Source organism: Nymphaea colorata, chromosome 2 (genome assembly GCF_008831285.2).
Source record: "Nymphaea colorata isolate Beijing-Zhang1983 chromosome 2, ASM883128v2, whole genome shotgun sequence".
Classification (NCBI taxonomy): domain Eukaryota; kingdom Viridiplantae; phylum Streptophyta; class Magnoliopsida; order Nymphaeales; family Nymphaeaceae; genus Nymphaea; species Nymphaea colorata.
Genome location: NC_045139.1, coordinates 25,471,511 through 25,492,035, shown reverse-complemented (window position 1 = coordinate 25,492,035; position 20,525 = coordinate 25,471,511). Strand labels below are relative to the sequence as shown.

The window sequence follows — 20,525 nt, the reverse complement described above, 5'->3', positions numbered from 1 at the left end:
TTCTCTTTCTCTCTCTCTCTCTCTCTCTCTCTATATATATATATATATATATATTCGGGCCTGTAGAACAAAAACAGGGGCGACTGCTGGCTAGTCACTCCTCTTTCAGCAGTCACCCCTCTTCTTCTCTCGCTCTCTCTCCCCACTGTTTTTCTTTACTTATGTCATTTTCATTATTGTTTTTCACTTTGAACATTATTTTTATGGATGTTAAGTACTTATTCATTTTTTGTCCAAATACTGAAGCGTTATTACTCATCGCTGCATCCGTTGCCTCACAGGCTTAATGCATATCTTCACATCAACACATTTAACAACATTGTTCATATCAGTTCTTTAAAATTTTAAAAACCGGCAGCACTCCTTCTCTCTCTCTCTCTCCCTACTTCCAGTGTTAGTAGAAGCATACGCTCCGAAGCGTTCGGGGTGAAGAGAACGGCACCTGAGGCGTGCGCTTCACTGCTATTTTCGTCGATATTAATGTCCAAGGCGCTATAATAACATAATATCGGCTTTTAACGAATCTTAATTTTCACATCGAGTGTTTCAGTTTTCTCCGTTTGACGGTGCTCTCTCCCTTTCACGCACCTGACGGACGCGGGACGGTCGCCGTCGATTCCGCCGCCGGCAGGTGCCTCTCTCTCTCTCTCTCTCTTCCTCCCCATTCTCTTTCACCGCCGGCGACGGGGCATCGCGCCGTTGCCTCTTTCTCTCTCGCCCCTCCTCCTGTTGGTGCCTCGTCGTCCAGCAATGGCCAGCGGGCACCTCTCTCTCTTTCTCTTTCGGCAGGTGGTCTTTACTTTTGTTTGATTGATTTCTTATCATAATTAAATTTGATTAACAGAATTGATTGTGATAAATATACATTCTTTAGGTAGTTCATTCTTGATTCCTTGATTGTGTCTCTAAATCATAATTGGTTATTTTAAAGTAGGTTAAGTAGAAGGTCAATAGGAGATTACCCAATACCTTCATAATTGGATATTAACAAAATAGTGGGGAGAGATGAAATATGTTTTTTCACATTCTTCTTTACTTACATCATCGTTATTTAGCTGTTGTTTTTCATTTTTGACATTATTTATATGGATTTCTCCTGAAGCTTAGGCTTCACTACGCTTCTCTTCGTTCTGCCTGGCTTCATAGGTTAAGCACTTTGTGTCACCTCATCGTGTTAGACAACATTGTCTGCTTCTGCTGTTCGTGGTGCAGAAAGGCGAGGATAATATGAAATTTGTAAGTATTACACTTCATTCATCTCGGCAAAAAGTTCTGTTACTGTTTTCTTCTGCATCCTCCTTCAGAAAAACAACTGGCAAAAACCCGAGATCGGGACAGTGGTAGCGATTTTTTCTCTGTGAATTTTGGAGAACTTTGTTGGTTTCGATTGATGCATCTTTTGTTTCTATTTCAATTTATTGCCATACTTTATTGTATTAATTCTTGTTGGTATTAACAATGGTTTCTTGTTCTTCCTTCTGTTTTTTGTGCTTTACTTTTTTATGGGGTTTTTCAATTTCAGACATGCTTGAGCCAGGGCAGTGGTTTCCATTTCCCGCCATGTCACATGGTTCATATTTGTGGCCTCCAAATCCTATTGGAATGCCCCCTTGATCTCTCTGCTATGAGGGTCTTTTCTCCAATTCCTACAATTTCCTATCGGAAGAATCCACATAAAAATTTGTCAGACCATCTGGGATCAGGCAGAATTGATGCAGAGGGAAGTGATGGAACTGGCAGTGTCTTTGATGCTGGGGACTTGATCATGGCTGAACCCTGGTACAAGATGGTTCCGTTGCATCTGTGGGATGTCTCCATGATTGACGTTGTCTTGATATCGACTCCTGCTGGAATGCTTGGTTTACCCTTCCTTACTAATGATAAGAGGTTCAATGCTAAGGTGATGTTTTCTTACTAATGATAAGAGGTTCAATGCTAAGGTGATGTTTTCTTTCTGTATTTTTTTAAATCATAACAATATTCTCACTACCTTATGAGGGTGTGGTGGACATAACAATGTATGATATGGTTTATTGTTTCTGAAGATTTTACTGTCTCGACTGAAAGATCATGTGCTTGTGTCTAAATTTGTGTTTCATCAACTAGATATATGCGACGGAACCAGTACTGAAACTTGGTCAGCTGATGATGGATGAGCTTGTTCAGATGCATGAAGAGTTTATTCAATGCTATGGACCATCAAATTCTCGTTTGGCTCAATGGATGAGTTTGGAGGAACTTAACAAGCTGCCGACACAATTGAGTGATGTTATAATGGGAGAAGATTTTAGAGATTTGGCAAATTGGCGTCCTTTATATGGGTACAGTATCTAAGTTTCTGGTCCTCCATCTGGCTAGTAGCCATTATTTTCAACCTTATGTTTTTTAGTGACCTATCACTTACTAGAAGAGATTATATGTTTCTTTAGGAGTGCAAAACGGCTGTTCACATTGTGTATTCTTATATAGAATAAGCTTGATTTATCAGTGCAGAAGATGTAAAAGAATGCTGTCGAAGAGTGAAGGCACTCAAATACGCTGAAGAGGCTTGCTATGATGAGACATTAATAATAAAGCCATTGAGTTCGGGGTTAGATATTGGTGCTTCAAATTGGAGTATCAGAGGGCCAGATAGAAATTTTACATATTTGTGTGGATCTATCTTTGGATCTGGTCATGCCAAGGATTTTGATTATCATTCCCTTCGAGGGAATGATTTAATCCTGTTTTCTGATTTCTCATCCTTATGTTCTGCAAGTGATGCTGTAAGTGGTGCCGAATCTTCTAATGCTTCAACTCACAGGTACATACTATTGTCAATGTCAAACAGGTTTTCCTTTATTTTATTGTTTTTTTCTCCTGTCTTTGAGTACAGTCGCTGTGTTTCATTAACTATTCTGCTTATATTTTCCAGGCTTGATGATAATACCTGCAGCGACTCTCTTGACTACTTATTTGACACAAACGAGGGATCAAAAGAAATGGATAAGCTTTCGTTCATATGCTCATGTGCCATTGGATCACTTCAATCAGGTGGCTCTGTGTTGATATCAATTGGACGAGTAGGTGTTCTCCTTCAGCTTATTGAGCAGATGCAGCTATATTTGGAGTCGTCTGGTATAAAGGTATGTGTATCCACATATTTGATGTCATGTAAATTCAAGTTTGTGCATGAGATATTCATTCTGTAGCTGGGCTTACATTTAAAAATATTCAGTCCCCATCCTCTTTAGAAAATAAATAAATAAATGTCTTCAAGCAGCAAATTGGGTGGTTTATCTGGATTGGCTTTATGGTCCAAACTCATGTGTCTGTCTCATGAGAGATGAATAATTTAAATGTTGCATGTTGTTTTATCTTGGCATTTTCCTAGCTGTAACTTTTGTATGATAGAAATATAATTATTTATTTCTTATTATTTGAAATGTTTACTGTACAATAATTTTTGAAAATATCAAAGCATCAACGAGAGATTTTTCCAAAATGAAATTAAAGGGAAAATACCAAGGTCCTGTTAGAAAGCTTTTCTTCGTTCAGTTTATTTTTCATTTCCTTTTATAGTTTAGACATGTTTTCCCTTTCTTCTATGGTTGTTAGTTATTTTTGTATTCTGTCTTATTAAATGTGTCTTATTTTGTAAAGTTATCTGATTTGTTGCTTTATGTTTTCTTTGTGTTTTTTATTTTTTTCATAGACCAATTTCTTTTATGAAATTTATTGAGAAACCTGTGTTGTCATGATCTTTTTTTTCTTTGTTTTTGCATGTGCCTCTTGATGTGTGTCTGTTCTTACTAATAGGCCCACACTAGAAATGTTATCCAATAAAAAAAATATAAGGCATTAACTTTTTAAATTTGATTTGATAGAAAATTTATGGTGGTCAAAAACTGACGATGACATTTCCGTTCTTATGGTGCAAATGTGACACTTATGAGTTAGGACCCTTAATCACTGCCTAGATGAAACTGATTGGCCTGGTTGGACCAAAAGTAGAAAAGATAAAAGCATAGAAGTTCGAATTAGGGTGCCAAGATAAAGAAAAGTATATGTTTGACCCAATTTTACCAGCAAGATAATAAAAAATGATCATATCATAGTTTGTAATGGACGTTGTGAAAGAAAATGAAATAAAAGGCAAGCAAAGCTTGTTGACATACTCTAGGGAGCATATGTTTAGAGCTGCTGTATTCAAGAAAAATATTTACTTGTCAACAAGGTTTTCCACAGTCTACACCGGAAGAAAGCAGTTTTTCCTCTAAACTGAGATGCTTCGAAATTTTCCAATTGTAGTTGGCCATTCCTTGAGAACTGTGGTGAGATGCACTTTTCCATCAGACAAACTGTGTGATGTGAGGACCAGATCTCAAATGCCTAGATCATTCATAAACTAAACAGAAAGTTTGGTAGTGTTTCTCATAACCAACCAAGTGTCTGCATGCCACACCCACTCTTGTCATTTTTATTTTTGTGACACATGCTTTTCAACGGTCCTTAACAAAGCAGTCAACCTTAACTTTATAAAACTGGTGTATCTCCATGGTTTGAAATTTTCAATTTGATAATGTTCCAGTTTGCAGATGACTTCTTGATTTGAAAAGATTGTGATATGTTCAAAAAGAAGAGACAAAATAAAGATGTCACATTTTGTTATGGTCCTGATTTTTCATGTTTTTTGGAAACGATTATATACTATTATATGTTAACTTCATTGGAGTTTCTTTTAACATTTTAATAACTATCTTAAATTTTATCAATGATTTTGTAAGAAAATTAATTGGAAACTCAAAATTTCACAACCTTTTCTGTTTTTTAGTTGTCTGAATTCTTGAAATTTTCAGGTCGAACAAACTCTCTGATTAGTACTTCAGGAAAACCTTGTTGATAAAAGCTCAACAATGATACACACACACACACACTCTCTCACACTCAACATACCATGAGGACTTTCATAATGTAAATGTTTTAGAAGTAAGACAACGTCGTTGAATGAATCAACAGAATAATAAAAGTAATACATAGTACATGATTATAAATTAACCAAATTTGAATATGGACCAGGAAAGAACACAGGTGCACTGTTTGCATCTGAACAATCTTTGACTGGATGGATGTTCTGCCCAAGGCTGCACCAGTATTGAAAGGCAAGATGTTTAGGAGTGTCTGTGTGACTTGGGTTAAAGTAAGGATGCTCATGAAGATGTCTAATGAGTTGTGGGCCATCAGAAAAATAATGTGCTTTACCTGAAGTTTGGAGCATCATATATCCATTAGTGGTTGCAACCATAATGTTCTCTAATAGCTCAAATCACTCAGAATATTAACAGTCGTTTTACTTGGAAACTAGATGTTGAGGAAGCTGCAGATATTGTTTGAATGTTAGAATTTACGAGGAAATAGACTTCTGAGAGAAAAGCTTTAACCCTGTCATGCTAACATTAAAATGAGTCCTGCAACTGTGATGAACTGGCTGAAGTCAGGCGTTGGTACTGGACACAGCAGAACACAATTTGGTTTTTCTGTTTATTAGTTTATATTTTATGAATATACATAATGGGCATATTTTGTTCACCTAAAATCTAATTGTTGCCATTGTGTGTGTGTGTGTGTGTGTGTCTATATATATATATATATATAGAATAACTGGATTCCTCCAGCTTCTCAAAGCACGTGCCTCAATGTGTGCATTGGGGCTCGTGAGTGAAAGGAGGCCACCCGATAAAAACCATTGGGGCACCCCCTTCTTTCTATATGTATGTATGTGCGTTTGTGTGCGTATCACTTGTGTTTTGCGTTCTTACCCATCTAATCTATAGAACAGATGGTTATAAGGAGTGCCAACTCATCGTAAAATGGTCAACCTAAAAGTTTGTAGCTGTCTAGTCCTTGAAGAGTTACATTTTCGGGGGTGTCTGTCAACATGGGATAAAGTAAGGATGCTCATAAAGATGTGTAGTGAGTTGTGGGCTGTCAGAAGGTTAATGTGCTTTACCTGCAAATTGGGGCATGCTTATATTAGTGGTTCCAGGCTTAATGTGTTCCAATAGCTCAAGAATCACTCCGAATATTAGCAGTCATTTTACTTGGCAATTACAAATTGAGGAAGCTCACAGATGTTGTTGGAATGGCAGAATTTACAAGGAAATAGAACCCTGAAGGAAAACTTTAACCCTTTTGTGCTAACATGGCAAAAATAGTGTGCACCTGTGCCAAAATAGCTGAACACAGGTGTGGGTACTTGACAGCAAAACATTATTCTTTTTTTCTGTTTATTAATTTATATTTTATGAATATATAATCCTCATCTTTTTTGTTAGCTTAAAATCTTATGTTGTACACACACACACACACACACACACACTTGTATATATAAAGGAGGTGAATCCCCAAGGATCATTGGTGGGTACCAGCCTCCCACAACACATGCTCTGGTGTAATGCACCAGGTTATATGCTCTGAGAGGCCATAGGAATACCACAGCCAAACCAGCTGTAGCATTCCAGGCCTCCTCTATATATATGTCACCCTTTTTTTTCCATTCTCACCCATATAATCTATAGATGATATGGTTATAAGAGGTGCCAACTCATCCAAAAGGTTAAATTAAAAGTGTGTGGCTATCTAATCTTTTGATGAGTTACTTTAAATGTGTACCTTTGTGAACCTTCTGATCTTGTTTACAAAATATTGAGATTGTTGCACCACAAGGGCTCACATTTGGTAGCGCTCTGATTCAAGTAGCATTTATATATACATCCTCTAATGTGATATGACCATGTACATATGCACTGTATGTTCCTTGGTACCTATGTCACATAGGTACGGGTACGGGTGCTGGTACGGGTGCTGGTACGGGTACTGGTTCGAACTATTTTCAAAAAACTTGGGTACGGGGGTACGTCTGTATATATATATATATATATATATATATATATATATATATATATATATAAGAATTCAAACAAAATAGCGCATTCATGATTCAAAATTTATAGTTTCTAAAGAAGAAACTATTGAAAAAAATATGAAAACACAACTTTGTATGTGTTTCCTGAGTGTAAATGGTGTAAAGAACAAAACTGAAATCATAAATTTTGGATAAGAAAGGACTTGGCCAACTTTGATCGAGTTTTAAATTGGACGGATACAGTCCTGGGTACGTTGACCGTACTCGGTACTGTTTGACCAGTACCCAAGAGGTACCCAGGACAGTACCAGTACCAGCACCAGTGTCGTACCTGGCCGGTACGGGTACGCTGCCTTTACAGCAGTACCCATGTGACAAAGCTTGGTACCCTTTTTTGCAATCCATTGTTAAGCACAATATTGTAAAGTACATATCATAACCCGTATTGGTCGGGCTAATAGATACTCATATGCCATATCTTAACATATCACAATGCATCATATACGTATCAAAGTTTATCTTTTTACTCAAAAAAATAGTGAAAAATCGGGAAAAACCAAAGGAAAATATATTATATAAAAAAATATGTCATACATAGATAAAAGTTGTTTATATAGCTAGGAACATTCACCAATTTAAGTATTTGATGAAACATTATCTAATGTCATAAGCCAAAACATATCAACAAATAAGTTTAAGACTTTAACTGTTGTGTATCACAGGATAAAATTGTTCAATGCAAATAACAAATGGAAATATTATCATGATCATTCATCATCTTCATCTTTATTCCTTTTCTCATTGTCATTGGATTATCTTCTTTAAATTGAATATCCTTGCCAATGTGTCCGTGCTCTCTTTCAAATGAATGACAGCTCCCTGAAATCGATGATTCCTCCCAATCAACGATTTTTCCTAGAAACTGGCATAAACTTCTGCTCCTTTGATTCATAAAAATGTTTACAAATGAAGGGAAAAAGAGTTTTACAACCCAATTCATAAAAAAGGGACTTGGATCCCCATTTTTTGTGTGTTCACGCTGACTATAAGATATGGGGCGCATTGCTTCGTAGTATATGATATGGGGTATGTATCTATGATGCATAAGATACATATATGATACACTATCTTTTATGATGTAAATGGTGTATCATGTTGTATTTCTTAATAGATACAATACGTATCGTGCGATAAAACTCCGTATCGTATGATACATACTACACTGGTTAAGCCCTGAATGAAAAAACTGTAGGAGGTGTCGTTATGTGTGCGTTTGTGAAAAAATTAGAAGCTAATAGGAACTTTTCTTAATTTTTTTGTAGTTGTAAAATAAGTCTCCTTTTGTAAATTGTAATAAAAGATAACCTTGGAAGTAAAAATGTAAAAACTCAAAAAACTTCTCATGAAATGTAAAGTGAGTCTTTCTTTGGAAAGCCTTAAAAGTAAAAGGAACTCTAACACATGAAACCTTAATGTGTCTTTTTTTTTTTTTCCTTTTTCCTTTAACCCATAGTCAAACCTTATAGCCACTCCTCCTCCTCTAATTGCAGCCAGATATTCTCCTTCTTCTTCTTTCTCTTCCTCCTCCTCCTATTTCTTCTTCTTCTTCTTCTTCTTCTTCTTCCGCTTCCTCTTTGTTGCACCAAAGCAACACCCACAACTGTAGCGGCAGCTATGCTGTGTCAACTGTCAATGAAGGCACAACACCCTTACCCCACCATAGCATGTTTCCCTGTGGGGAAGCCCGTAAACATTTAAAAATTCTTTTGGCATTGTAAGGGTCAAAAGTATTCTACCACAGGGATTAATTCCTCTGGAGCCATTTTCGGTCAAATCACATTTATGGTAAATCAAAGTGGCCATAATGTGCCAACAAGCTACTGCTGCCACTATTCCTTGGAAGCAGGGACTACTTATATCTCTGCTTGCACTGGGGTGTTTGCCCTCAATTGTAGCCGTCTTGGCCACTTCCAACCTTTGGAACCTCAAGTTAGAAAACTTGATTCTTGGATTTTCCCTCTGGATAATGTAGCAGTTTCTACAATCACTTACATTACATGAAAAAGTTGTCCTTTAAGGCCTCTATAAAGCCTTAGAACTACTTTATGCTTTTTCTTCTTTTAATCAATCTATCTTGGGCCTAATTCATCTGGAGGAACCTCCCTTATATGAGATCAGAAGGGTAGGGGGAGGTGATATCTTAAAGGGAGAACACACAAGTGAATGAAGTACATTTATGAACAATTGAAGTACAACAGAGAAATGAATGAGTGAGTGAGCGAGTGTTAGCCCCAAATGGTGAAGGAAAAGCAAGTGAGGGTGCTAGTCAGAAAAATCAATAGATAGAGCATATGAATATGGGTATTGTGCTAACAATAAAAATAGATATATTAAATGGAGCATTTGCTCTTGGAAGATTCTTTTACCGAGTGAGTAAAGGCAATAGCCTAAATAAGAAGTGTTAAGACAGCAAGGGAGCATAAGTAATTGATAAATAGAGCACTATATCAGGAATATTAGCTCTCAATGTTCTGTTGAATAGGTTAACCAGAGGTTGACCTGATTGATTGTAGAGAAAGATGGCAATTGACATATTTCTACCCCTCTTATCAATCAATCAACAACTGAGAATCTAGGAAGGAGGTACCTATGATAGTGAATAAAGTGGTCATCTCTCTTTCTCCTTTTGATTCACCATCCAGGAGTTTGATGGGACAAAGCTTGTTGCTGCCCCTGCAAACCCCGTGGCCTCTTCCTTGGTGTATGTATCCACTAATGCATTTGATATTTATTAATATTTTTTTTTTATTTGTGTGCTTGAGCTGGTTCATTGTGATTTTCTTCATTTGATTCTTCGGCAGTAGTCTTTTGAAGAGTTGTGAACTTATCCAAAATATCATATTCTTATGATAAAATATCCACTTGTGTGATTTAGCTTTTCCAGCTTTATGCTGTTTAGTGTTTACAAATTAAATTCTAATGAAGTGAGTTCCCCTGTCATCGTAACTGAAATCAAAATGACTGGCTCTTGTTTGCACAAGGTTAAAGTCATTAGCCGGAGGAAGTCCCTCCACATGTGCAAAGACATGTGTCCTTTGCGTAATTGGAAAATTTTACTAAAATGTGTTGCCAAGAGCGACCCATTCTTACTCTGATTTCAGCAAAATTGTGAAAGATCATGGAGTCATTTTCAAGGCAATATCTCCATGTACCAGAAAATTTCCAGAGTGGAGGTTTCTTTTTGTGTTTTTTTTTAACAATATTAAGCTTTTTTCCTTTTTACATTAGTTCGGCATTTGATCCACCTGTCTGGTGTTTATTTCATACAACCTTGTTACTTCTAAATACAGGCTTCAGTATTTATAGTCTCAGCTATAGCAGAGGAAATGTTGGCTTTTACAAATATCATCCCAGAATGGCTTTGTACTGAGCGGCAACAGAAGGCATGCTGTTCTACCTTTATTTATTTCTTTATCTGTAACCATATATATTTATGCTATAGTTTCTTTTTGCAGCTGTATAATGGTGAGGCATTGTTTGGTCACGTGGAGCTTGTAAAAGGGAAGAGGATTCATCTACTTCCTTCAGTTCATTCACCAGATTTGCCGTGAGAAATATTCCATTTCTCCAATTAATTTTGATTCATAGTTAATATCACAACCACAAATATCGCGATATTTACGAGAAAGACAAGAAATACGATAAAAAAAAGTATAATTTTTCCAAAAAATAAATACTGCGTTTTTATCGCGATAAAAACACGTTTTTATCGCGTTTTTTGTTGCTGCCTAAACCTGCACTCAAACAGGGGCATTGTTGGTATTTTTTGAAAAAATTTAAAACTTTAACTGCACGTTCTCCATTTTTTGAAAGTGGTAATTTTTGTAAAGAAAAAATTTTGAAGGCTAGTTTTGAACTCTTTTTTTTTCTTTTGAGTGGCAAAAATGGAAAAGGAAAAGAGGATTAGGGCTTTTAAGCCCTTTTTCGCTCCACTATGGGCATTAGGGCCTTTGGTCATCGCTGCTCTTGAGAGTGTCAGATAACTTGGAGACGTGAGAAGAAGAAGACCTGCGTCCAACAGTAGGTTTTATTTTTTGCAGTTTTCTTTTTTGTTTTTGTTGTCGACTTTCCTTCACTACCACTTGCTGCACTTTGTAGATACATGGAATGTATACTTTGATTAGAGCAAGTTTATGTACATGAAGTCCTAACATTCTGTGGCAAATTAACTTGTCACCATAGTGAATATTCCATCTATAACAAGCTTGGGATTAGGTCATCATTACTGTATGGTAACTGTGGGGGAATGAATTTATGTTGCAATTTGTCATCAGTGACTTACATGGTATCAAGTCACTGGTATCTTGAGGTTTCCGGTGGGTACTCCAAGTCTAGTGAACTACAAGACTCATGTAAAACAAGCAAAATTTGTATAACCCTTTACAAAGTCCAGGCATGCTTTTTCACTTTATATAGTATAGTTCCTAAGTCACATGAGTACTTCAATAAGGTCCACGTACCCACATTGTCATACCTGTACTCAAAATGGGTACTTGGACATGCTTGGGTACTTTTTAGATCAAAACCGATCGAAACTGCTTAATTTTACGTGATTTAATTTTTTTCAACTCAGTTTTCATTATGTTTTTAGAGTTATTGTTCATTAGCATGTAATGTTTTTATTTAAAATCACTTGTTTATTTAAATGTTGCTTTCATTCTGATTTTATATTATTTTGTGTGTTGAATTAGAAGAGTTTATGTTTCTTGGTGGCTCTTTGTATTATTAAAGAGTTACAAGACCTCTTTAATTTTTCCTTTATTTTTGGTTGATGTAATCTGTAAATCTCTTTTCTACTCTGGTCTCTTTATAATGGAGATTAGGGTTAGTGAATAATCAAGTTTTCTTTCTCCAAGTCCCACGGCTGCTACTCTTTCTCTCTCTCCACGTCTCACGACCTACCATCTCCAAGTCCCAAGGCTGCAACATGGTATCAGAGCCATCGTGACTGGCAACGTGAAGCAAGCAGCGGCTGGGTCGTGAATCGGGCTGGGGATGTGAAGCAAACAGCAGGCGACTTCTCCTTCTCTGGCTGTATCTCCTCCACCGTCTCCTTCTCCTTCTTCCTCTTCCGTCTCCTTCTCCTTCTCCTCTCGTTTGTTCAAGTTGACTGTTTTCCAGCAATTGAACCTTGTGGAGGAGTCTATTCATGCTATGAAATCTGCGTGAATAGACTTCAGCTATGGGTTTAAACACACACACACACACACACACACATATATATATATACTAAGTCACATGGGTACTTCAGTAAGGTCCACATACTCGTGTCGCCGTACCCGTACCCAAAATGGGTACTTTGACACTTGGGTACCTATAGATTCAATCTGCTTAAAGAGCCGTTGATATATATATTTTCTATGTTATTTATTTTTTTATATTGATGTATATTCTTTATTTTGATACATATTTTTTAAATATTTCTTATTGATATATATATATATATATATATATATATATATATATATATTATCGCAGCTGTGTGGGAGTCTGCGGTAGTTTATGTTGAATGTTTCTTGTTGTCACTATTCATGATTAGTGGAAAATAATCTGTGTACAGCAGCGGTAGATGCATAAATAGACAAATTGTTGGTTGGAGCAGACAGTCTTCTATTTGAACCGTTGGTGCTGTCAGAAGTTGGACAACAGTCACAAGCAGTGTGGATTTTTTTTTTTTTTTTTTTTTTTTTTTGTCGTTGGTTTGCTGTCTTTTGTCATGAGGTTGCTGTCAACAGTTGGACAGCAGTCTTCTATTTGTATCGTTGGTGCTGTCAGCAGTTGGACAAGAGTCTGCTATTGTGGGGTGTTTTTTTTAAGGAGGGCTACTTCATCCTCACTCTTTTATCCTTTTCTACTGTCTGACTGTTTACAAGTTTGTGTGGGAGAAGTGATGCACATCTAACGTTGCTGTGTGGTGTCGGACATTTGTTATTGCTGATCAGTCGCATTCTCTACTTATATGTATATATATATTCTCTCTTGCTGGTGGTGGTTGATCGCTTGTGGGCAGATTTGCGATGGCTGAAAATCACAAAACTGATTTTTTTCATGAGGTTAAAAGCAGATGAAATCCATTCTCCTATGGTTCTACTGTAAAGTTAGATGGATCTAACTATGAAATTTGGTCTCGTGTGTTTATGATGTTTGTGATTGGACATTGGAAGGAGCATGTTATCGAAGAAGATGAGCCTGTGGAAAAGAGTGGGAAATATGTTTCATCGAAGGAAGATAATAATATTGTCATGTTTTGGATCATGAATAGCTTGCAACCACAGATTCCTTCCACTATTGCATTTTGTACTTCTGCCAAACAAATGTGGGATTTTCTGAAACAAACTTACTCGAATGACAAGAATGTTAGCAAGATTTTGCAGGTGGAGGAGGAATTACTTAATTTGCAACAGGGCAACCAGAGTCTTGCTCAGTATTTCGCTTCCCTCAAGTCGATCTATAAACGACTTAAAGCATTACGCCCCCCCATGTCTAACATGCCATAAGACTCATGGTGAACAGTCCATGGTTGCGAAGTTTCTGCAGGGTCTCTCTTTTGAATACGCAGTAGCAAAGGCGCAAATGTTGACTAGAGCAGAATTCCCTGACCTAGCTGAAGCCTACAACAGACTCTTCTTCACCCTCTAGTGATATCCATGCCTCTGCCTTGGCAGCCTCAAGAAGTTGTGGACGCAGTTCATTTAGGGGGAGAGGCATAGGTCGAGGGTTAGGAGGAGGTCGAGGGAGATTTCAGTGCACCTATTGTGGGAAAATAGGGCATTTGGAAGACAGATGTTGGGATAAACATGGTCGTCCTTCCGCTGCACCCCTAGAAAGAAATGTTGCATCTAAGTAGGGCAAGAATTCTTTACAGTCTCCTATTAGATCTGCCCAAGTAGCGTCATCAGTGGTAGATGGGTCTTTATCTTCTTCTCACTCTGAGACAGTGGCTGTGAGTATCAACAAGTCAGAGTATGAGGACTTCCTGACACACAGATCTACCCAGCCATCGGCCTCTACAGTCATGATAAACAGTGTTATGTCCGTTGATACTGTCCCACATGATGCAGGTACTACTTGGATTATTGATTCAGGGCATCGATACACTTTTGTAGTAGACCTTCTATGTTTACTGTCCTACACTCATTACCTCAGGCACGTCATATAAGACTTGTAGATGGTAGATGATCACCTATTATGGGTTTCTCAGTCTATGACAATTCCTAATGTGTTATATGCTCCTAAGTTTCCCACAAATCTGTTATCAGTTGGACAATTGATTAATAATTTATATTGTCATGTTACATTTGACTTTGGTTTATCATTTTAGGACTTGCAAACTGGGAAGACGATTGGTGGAGGCTATGAGAAAGGGGGCATCTACTTCCTATCGAATCCAGTGGGTATTGCAGCATCATCGTTCACCTCATTGTCCTCCGCCTTCCAATGGCATCTCAAACTGGTCATCCATCTGTCTCCAAGCTCCATCACCTTCTTCCTCATCTTTCAATACCAGAGTCATTTAAGTGTGAAGCCTGTCAACTAAGGAAACACACCTGTAACAGTTATTTATCGAGTCTTAGTCCGTCCAATTGTGGACTATTTGATCTTCTTCATGTTGATGTGTGTGGTCCTAGCAGAGTTGCTAGTAGGTCAAGATTTCGTTATTTCCTTGTCATTGTGATGATTGTCCTCGAGTCACTTGAGTCTCCCTTTTGAAGGAAAGGTCTGAAGTCGTATGGACTCTCAAAAACCTTATTATTGAAATAAAACCCACTTTGGTATTCTTGTTAAAAGCATTTGCACTGATAACGCTCTTGAGTTCAAGACATCTACCTTAATAAAGTTTTACTCTGATAACGACATTTATCCTTAGTTTGCCTGTCCCCATACCTCCCAACAAAATGGAGTAGCTGAGCGAAAATATCACCAACTTTTAAATGTGGCTCGTTCCCTAATGCTTCATACTAATTTACCTGCACACTTTTGGGGAGATGTCATCCTCACTGCTTGTTACTTGACCAACCGTTTACCCTCATCCTCCATTGACAGCAAGATTCCTATTAAACTTGTGCACCTACAACGACCCTTGTTTCCCGTGGCTTTCAAAGTAGGTTGCACATGCTTTGTTCACATACTTGGACCCACACGTGATAAATTGGGTGCCCAAGCCATTAAGTGTATCTTGATAGGCTACTCCAAAATCCATAAAAGCTACAAATGCTTTGACCCCTTGACTCAAAATGAGTATATCGGTGCGGATGTCACATTGTTTGAGTCTAAGCCTTATTATAGCTCCTCTCCTATCTCTACTGAGATGCCACCATCGCTAGAGCCACTACCTATTCCTCCTATTCCTTTGAAATCATTCTCTTTTGAATCTCCTTCTAACGAATCTCCAATTGTAGTCTCCAAGTTTCGTGATCCTCCGCTGATCTACACATGTCGACAGGATCCATCTCATGATCCTTCGCCAACTGCTTCTCAGGAGGTAAGTTCGTCTGAAGTGAGTAGCCTTAGTTCGTCTGATCCCTGTCAAAACTTACCTATTGCTCTTTGCAAAGGCAAGCGACAATGTACTCTTCATCCTATATCTCATTTTGTGTCTACTGACGTTGTTGGTAAAAATATGCAACAGTTTATTCAAGCTCTGACTGCTCATATAGTTCTTACGTGTCATCAGTAGGCTTTATTAGATACCCAATGGAGACAGGCTATGCAAGGTGAGATGAATGCATTAATTCAGCGAGGCACCTGAGAACTTGTTGATCCTTCTCCTGATTGTAACATTGTTGGCTCTAAGTGGGTATTTGTTGATAGATTGTGGGTTTCGGGTCCGGATCCATACCCGACCCGCCTTGTAGCCCGTTTTGGGCTCTACTTAAGTCATGTAACCCTAATCCTTAAGTGTTAATGATAATCTTAAGAGAGAGAGAGTCTGGCTGCTAGTGGGCACCAACTCCTCCTCATTCGTGGTTTTTTCTCCCTCGTGTTGAGGGTTTTCCACGTTACATCGTGATCATTGCTTCTCTTCCTCTTCTTCTTGTTCGTATCTCTACATGGTATCAGAGCCGTGAAGTTCCGGCGTTTTTGGTTGTCTTTTGCCCGTGTTAGAGGAGAATCGCCCGACACTGTTCATCGTCTCGCCCGTGCCCGACGCTCGTGCCCGAGCGTCGTCTGTCGTCCCGCCGCCGTCTCCGCCCAGCGCCGCCCTGATCAACGCCGATCAGGATTCCGCCGTCTCCGCCTAGCGACAACCGGCCCAGCGACGCCCTGATTAGCGCAGCCGCTTCCGCCCAGCGTCGGCCTGCCCAGCGGCGTTCCCGTTCTGCTGCTTCCGCCCAGCGTCGGCCTGCCCAAACGACGACCTGTCCAGCGGCGGTCTTTTTCCGCCCAACGCCGTGTCCTTTTCCGGCGCCGTGCCGCTCTGCCTGGTCTGTTTCCGCCCAGCGCCGCGCCGACTGCCTGGTCTGTTCCCGCCCAGCGCCGCGCCGCTTTGCCTGGTTCTGTTTCCTGCTCTCTGTCCGTTTTTTGGTGTTGTATCGTGTGATTGCTTCTTGCTGCCCTTGCTGCCTACTGGTCTGTGATTATGGCAGCCTCTTCCTCGTCAACCGTCAACACCAATCCCACTGAAATAGGGGCTTTTAGAACGGAGAATGTTCCCATGCAGGTCATCACTCTTCGCCTCACCAAGGATAATTATTTCTCGTGGTCGCCTGCTATGACCATGGGGATTGCTGGTCGTGGTCGCATGGCCTATATTGATGGGAGCAACCCCGAACCAGCAAGAACAAGTGATGTGTGGCATACTTGGTTTCTTGAGGATAATCAAGTGAAAACTTGGATTGTCAATTCTGTTTCCGCCGATATTCAGCCCCTTATCCTTCGGAAGAAGACTGCTAGAGACATGTGGGTGGTCCTCGAGCAAATGTATGGCCAAAAGAAGACCGCAATTCGTACTTACCAAGTAATGAAGACAGTCTATGGCATTCGACAAGGGACCTCGTCTGTTGCAGAGTACTATGGGGCTTTGAAAGCCAAGTGGGAAGAGCTTGACTATCATTCTGATATTCCTTGGCATTGTCCCCATGATCAGGCGCTCTATGGTTCTTATTTTTAGCAGGTTTAAATGATGAGTTTGAAGGTGTTCGAAGTCAGATTTTGAATTCAGGGGAGGTGTCCAGTATTGAAGATGTGTACTCCTGTGTTGAAGCGGAAGAACAGCGAAGGCTTGTTACAAAAGAAGGGAAGAGGGAACTTGTGCCCTATAACGAGAGATCTGCTCTCGTGAGTCGTGGTCCTGGCGGCCCATCTAGGTCTCTTCGCCGGTGCACTCACTGCAAGAAGACAGGTCACACTGTGGATTATTGCTGGGATCTTCATCCAGAAAAGAAGGGGAACAGAGGGAGATCTTTGACTGGGAGAACGCCCGTGTCTGAGGTGCAAGCCTCTAGTGGAGAAAAAGTCTCCATTTCTGCTGACCAGCTTCGTGAACTAAGGGCTTATTTGGGCAGGCTCGATGTCAACAAGACTGAGACCTCAGAGGGAACTACAGCTAATCATGCTCTTGCAGCTATTGGCAATCAAGGTAACTCTTCTGTGGGGGAATGGATTGTCGATAGTGGTGCTACTCATCACATGACAGGTAATCCAAAATTGTTTCATGAGTATAAGTTGTCCTCGGGAAGGGAACGTGTTTCTCTTGCAGATGGTTCCTCTACCTGTGTGGCAGGCGAAGGCACTCTGTCCTTGTTGGACAAATTTCATGTGCAGGGCGCTTTACATGTTCCCCAGTTTCCTTTAAATCTCTTATCAGTCAGTAGACTTACTAAAGAATTGAATTGTGAACTTATATTCTCTGCCGATCGTTGTGTTTTGCAGGACTTGGTGACAGGGAAGAGGATTGGGATTGGTTTAGCTTCTGATGGATTATATCGTCTTCCCATACGTGTGGCTACTGCTCTGTTGACAGCGATCCGCAAGACAGATAAGAGAAGAGAAGATTGTCTTCAGTCTTTTATGTACTGGCATGAACGTTTTGGGCATTTACCTTTTGGGATTTTGAAACATTTGTTTCCAGACTTGTGTTCCTCCTTTGATGTGTCTTCCATTTCTTGTGATGTTTGTCAGTTTGCCAAACATGTGAGGGCTTCGTACCCTCTTTCTTCTAGTTGTGCTAATGAAGCTTTTTCTCTGATTCACTCTGATGTATGGGGACCTTCGGGCATTCATACCCGTCAAGGTTTCCAGTATTTTATCACTTTCATTGATGATTTCTCTCGTGCTACATTTATATACTTGTTAAAAGACCGCAGCGAGGTTCCTCGAATCATCGAGACATTTATTCTTCTTGTGCATACCCAGTATGGTGCGAATGTTAAAACTTTCAGGTCCGATAATGCCCGTGAGTACATGTGTCGGCCTGTTGAGGAGTTTCTTAGACAACGGGGGATTGTTCACGAGACATCCTGTAGTTACACCCCCCCTCAAAATGGGGTAGCTGAAAGGAAAAATCGTCAACTTCTTAATGTCACCAGGGCTCTTTTGTTTCAGAGAAATCTTCCTAAACACTATTGGGGTGATGCAGTTCTTACTAGTGCCTATCTTATTAACCGCATGCCCAGTCGTGTTTTGAATGGTAGGACTCCCCACTCGTTGCTTCCTGGCAGTCGTCCACCATTTCCTCTTCCTCCTCGTGTTTTTGGTTGTGTATGTTTTATCCATGATCACAGTCCAAATGTCAAGAAACTTGATCCTAGGTCTATCAAAGGTGTCTTTGTTGGATACTCCCCTACGCAAAAAGGATACAAATGTATTGATCCTATTACTGGTCGAGCTTATGTTACGAGGGATGTTACCTTCTTGGAACATGCCTCTTACTTTGGTGTGAATCCTCTTCAGGGGGAGCAGTCTGTGGGCAGGGAAGAGTATTCTCAGAGACAGGAACTTCAGTTTATAGATTTTTTGGACTACAAGAAAACAGAATCACTTAATACTGTTGATGTGCCTGAGAATGAGGAAAGGGGTGACAATAGCATTGAGAAGGAAGGCCCTCAGTTGTTTGGACAGTTCTACTCTAGACGAGGTACTCGGACAGAGGTGATGACTTGTGATGCTAGATCTACTTCCAATCCCAATGCCACTCCTTCCCTGGATGAACCAAGTCCTACCGAGGAGACCGTGGAGACCCATGATGAGGTTGAAAAGAAGAATGACGATCTTCCCATTGCCCTGAGAAAGGGTGTCAGGTCATGTACTCAACACCCTATTGGTAATTTTGTTTCTTATTCCAGACTTGGGAAAGATTACAAGTGTTTTGTTTCTACTCTTTCTTTGGCTGTGATTCCCAGGACTGTCGCTGAAGCTCAAAGTGACTCCAAGTGGGCCGATGCAATGAAAGAAGAAATAGATGCCCTAAGAAGAAACTTGACATGGGAAGTGGTGAAGATTCCTGAAGCCGCTCACCTAGTTGGATCCAAATGGGTGTATACCATCAAGTACAAACCAGATGGGAGTGTTGAAAGATATAAAGCTCGACTTGTGGCCAAGGGGTTTAGCCAGAAATATGGAATTGATTACTTGGAAACCTTTGCTCCTGTTGCGAAAATGAAGACTGTGAGGGTGGTCATATCCCTAGCTGTGATGAAGGAGTGGAAGATGTATCAACTGGATGTTAAGAATGCATTCCTCAATGGTGACCTCGAAGAAGAAGTATATATGCATATGCCTCCAGGATATGAAGAACCAGAAATGTGTTGTAAGCTGAAAAAGGCATTGTATGGCCTTAAGCAATCGCCCAGAGCGTGGTTTGAACGACTGAGAAGAGTGATGATACGTCATGGATACAAACAAGGAAATGGAGATCACACTCTGTTTGTGAAGAAGAAGGAGAGCAAGGTTACTCTCCTGCTCGTCTACGTAGATGACATGATTGTTACTGGAGATGATGAGGAAGAGATTATCAAGCTAAAAGGGTTACTGGCTACAGAATTCGACCTCAAAGATCTTGGAAAACTAAGGTATTTTCTTGGTATGGAGGTTGCTAGGTCTAGTACTGGTCTTGTACTAAACCAAAGGAAATATACATTAGACCTGCTGGAAGAAACTGGTAAATTGGGATGTAGACCTACTCCTACCCCTTTTGACACTGGGCACAAGTTGAGTCTCAGAGATGGAGAGCCTCTCTGTGAAGAAGACAAGGGAAGATATCAACGTTTGGTTGGGAAGCTAATTTATCTTACCCTCACGAGACCTGATATCACCTTTGCGGTGAATGTTTTGAGCCAATTCATGCATGCGCCAACCGATGCACATCTGAAGGCTGTGGACAGAGTGCTATGCTACCTGAAGAAAAATCCTGGTAAGGGACTCCTGTATGTGAAACAAGAGACTGTGGAAATCGAGGGCTATTCTGATGCGGATTGGGCAGGTTGTGGTGATACCAGACGATCCACTACAGGGTACTGTGTCTACTTGGGAGGAAACCTTGTTGTATGGAGGAGCAAGAGACAGGATGTTTGCTCTAGATCCAGTGCAGAGGCAGAATATAGGGCAGTTGCTATGGGAGTGT

General features: G+C 39.8%; 1 protein-coding gene across 5 annotated transcripts in view; it reads left to right on the top strand.

The window, feature by feature from the left end:
- The first annotated feature begins 417 nt into the window (after window positions 1-417).
- The window catches only part of LOC116247386 (uncharacterized), a 30,018-nt gene continuing 9,910 nt past the window's right edge, over window positions 418-20,525 (top strand). The window contains exons 1-8 of one of the 5 annotated variants that reach the window (XM_031619569.2): window positions 418-631; window positions 1,147-1,236; window positions 1,523-1,900; window positions 2,107-2,321; window positions 2,489-2,803; window positions 2,915-3,125; window positions 10,255-10,347; window positions 10,420-10,511. In XM_031619569.2, coding sequence (XP_031475429.1) covers window positions 1,228-1,236; window positions 1,523-1,900; window positions 2,107-2,321; window positions 2,489-2,803; window positions 2,915-3,125; window positions 10,255-10,347; window positions 10,420-10,511 — 1,313 coding nt within the window. In that variant the 5' untranslated portion in view covers window positions 418-631; window positions 1,147-1,227. Of the gene's footprint in view, window positions 632-671; window positions 790-1,102; window positions 1,237-1,522; window positions 1,901-1,921; window positions 1,941-2,106; window positions 2,322-2,488; window positions 2,804-2,914; window positions 3,126-10,254; window positions 10,348-10,419; window positions 10,512-20,525 lie in introns of those variants that run through there. The other 4 variants (XM_031619570.2, XM_031619568.2, XM_050075865.1 and 1 more) reach the window with 4 other exon arrangements.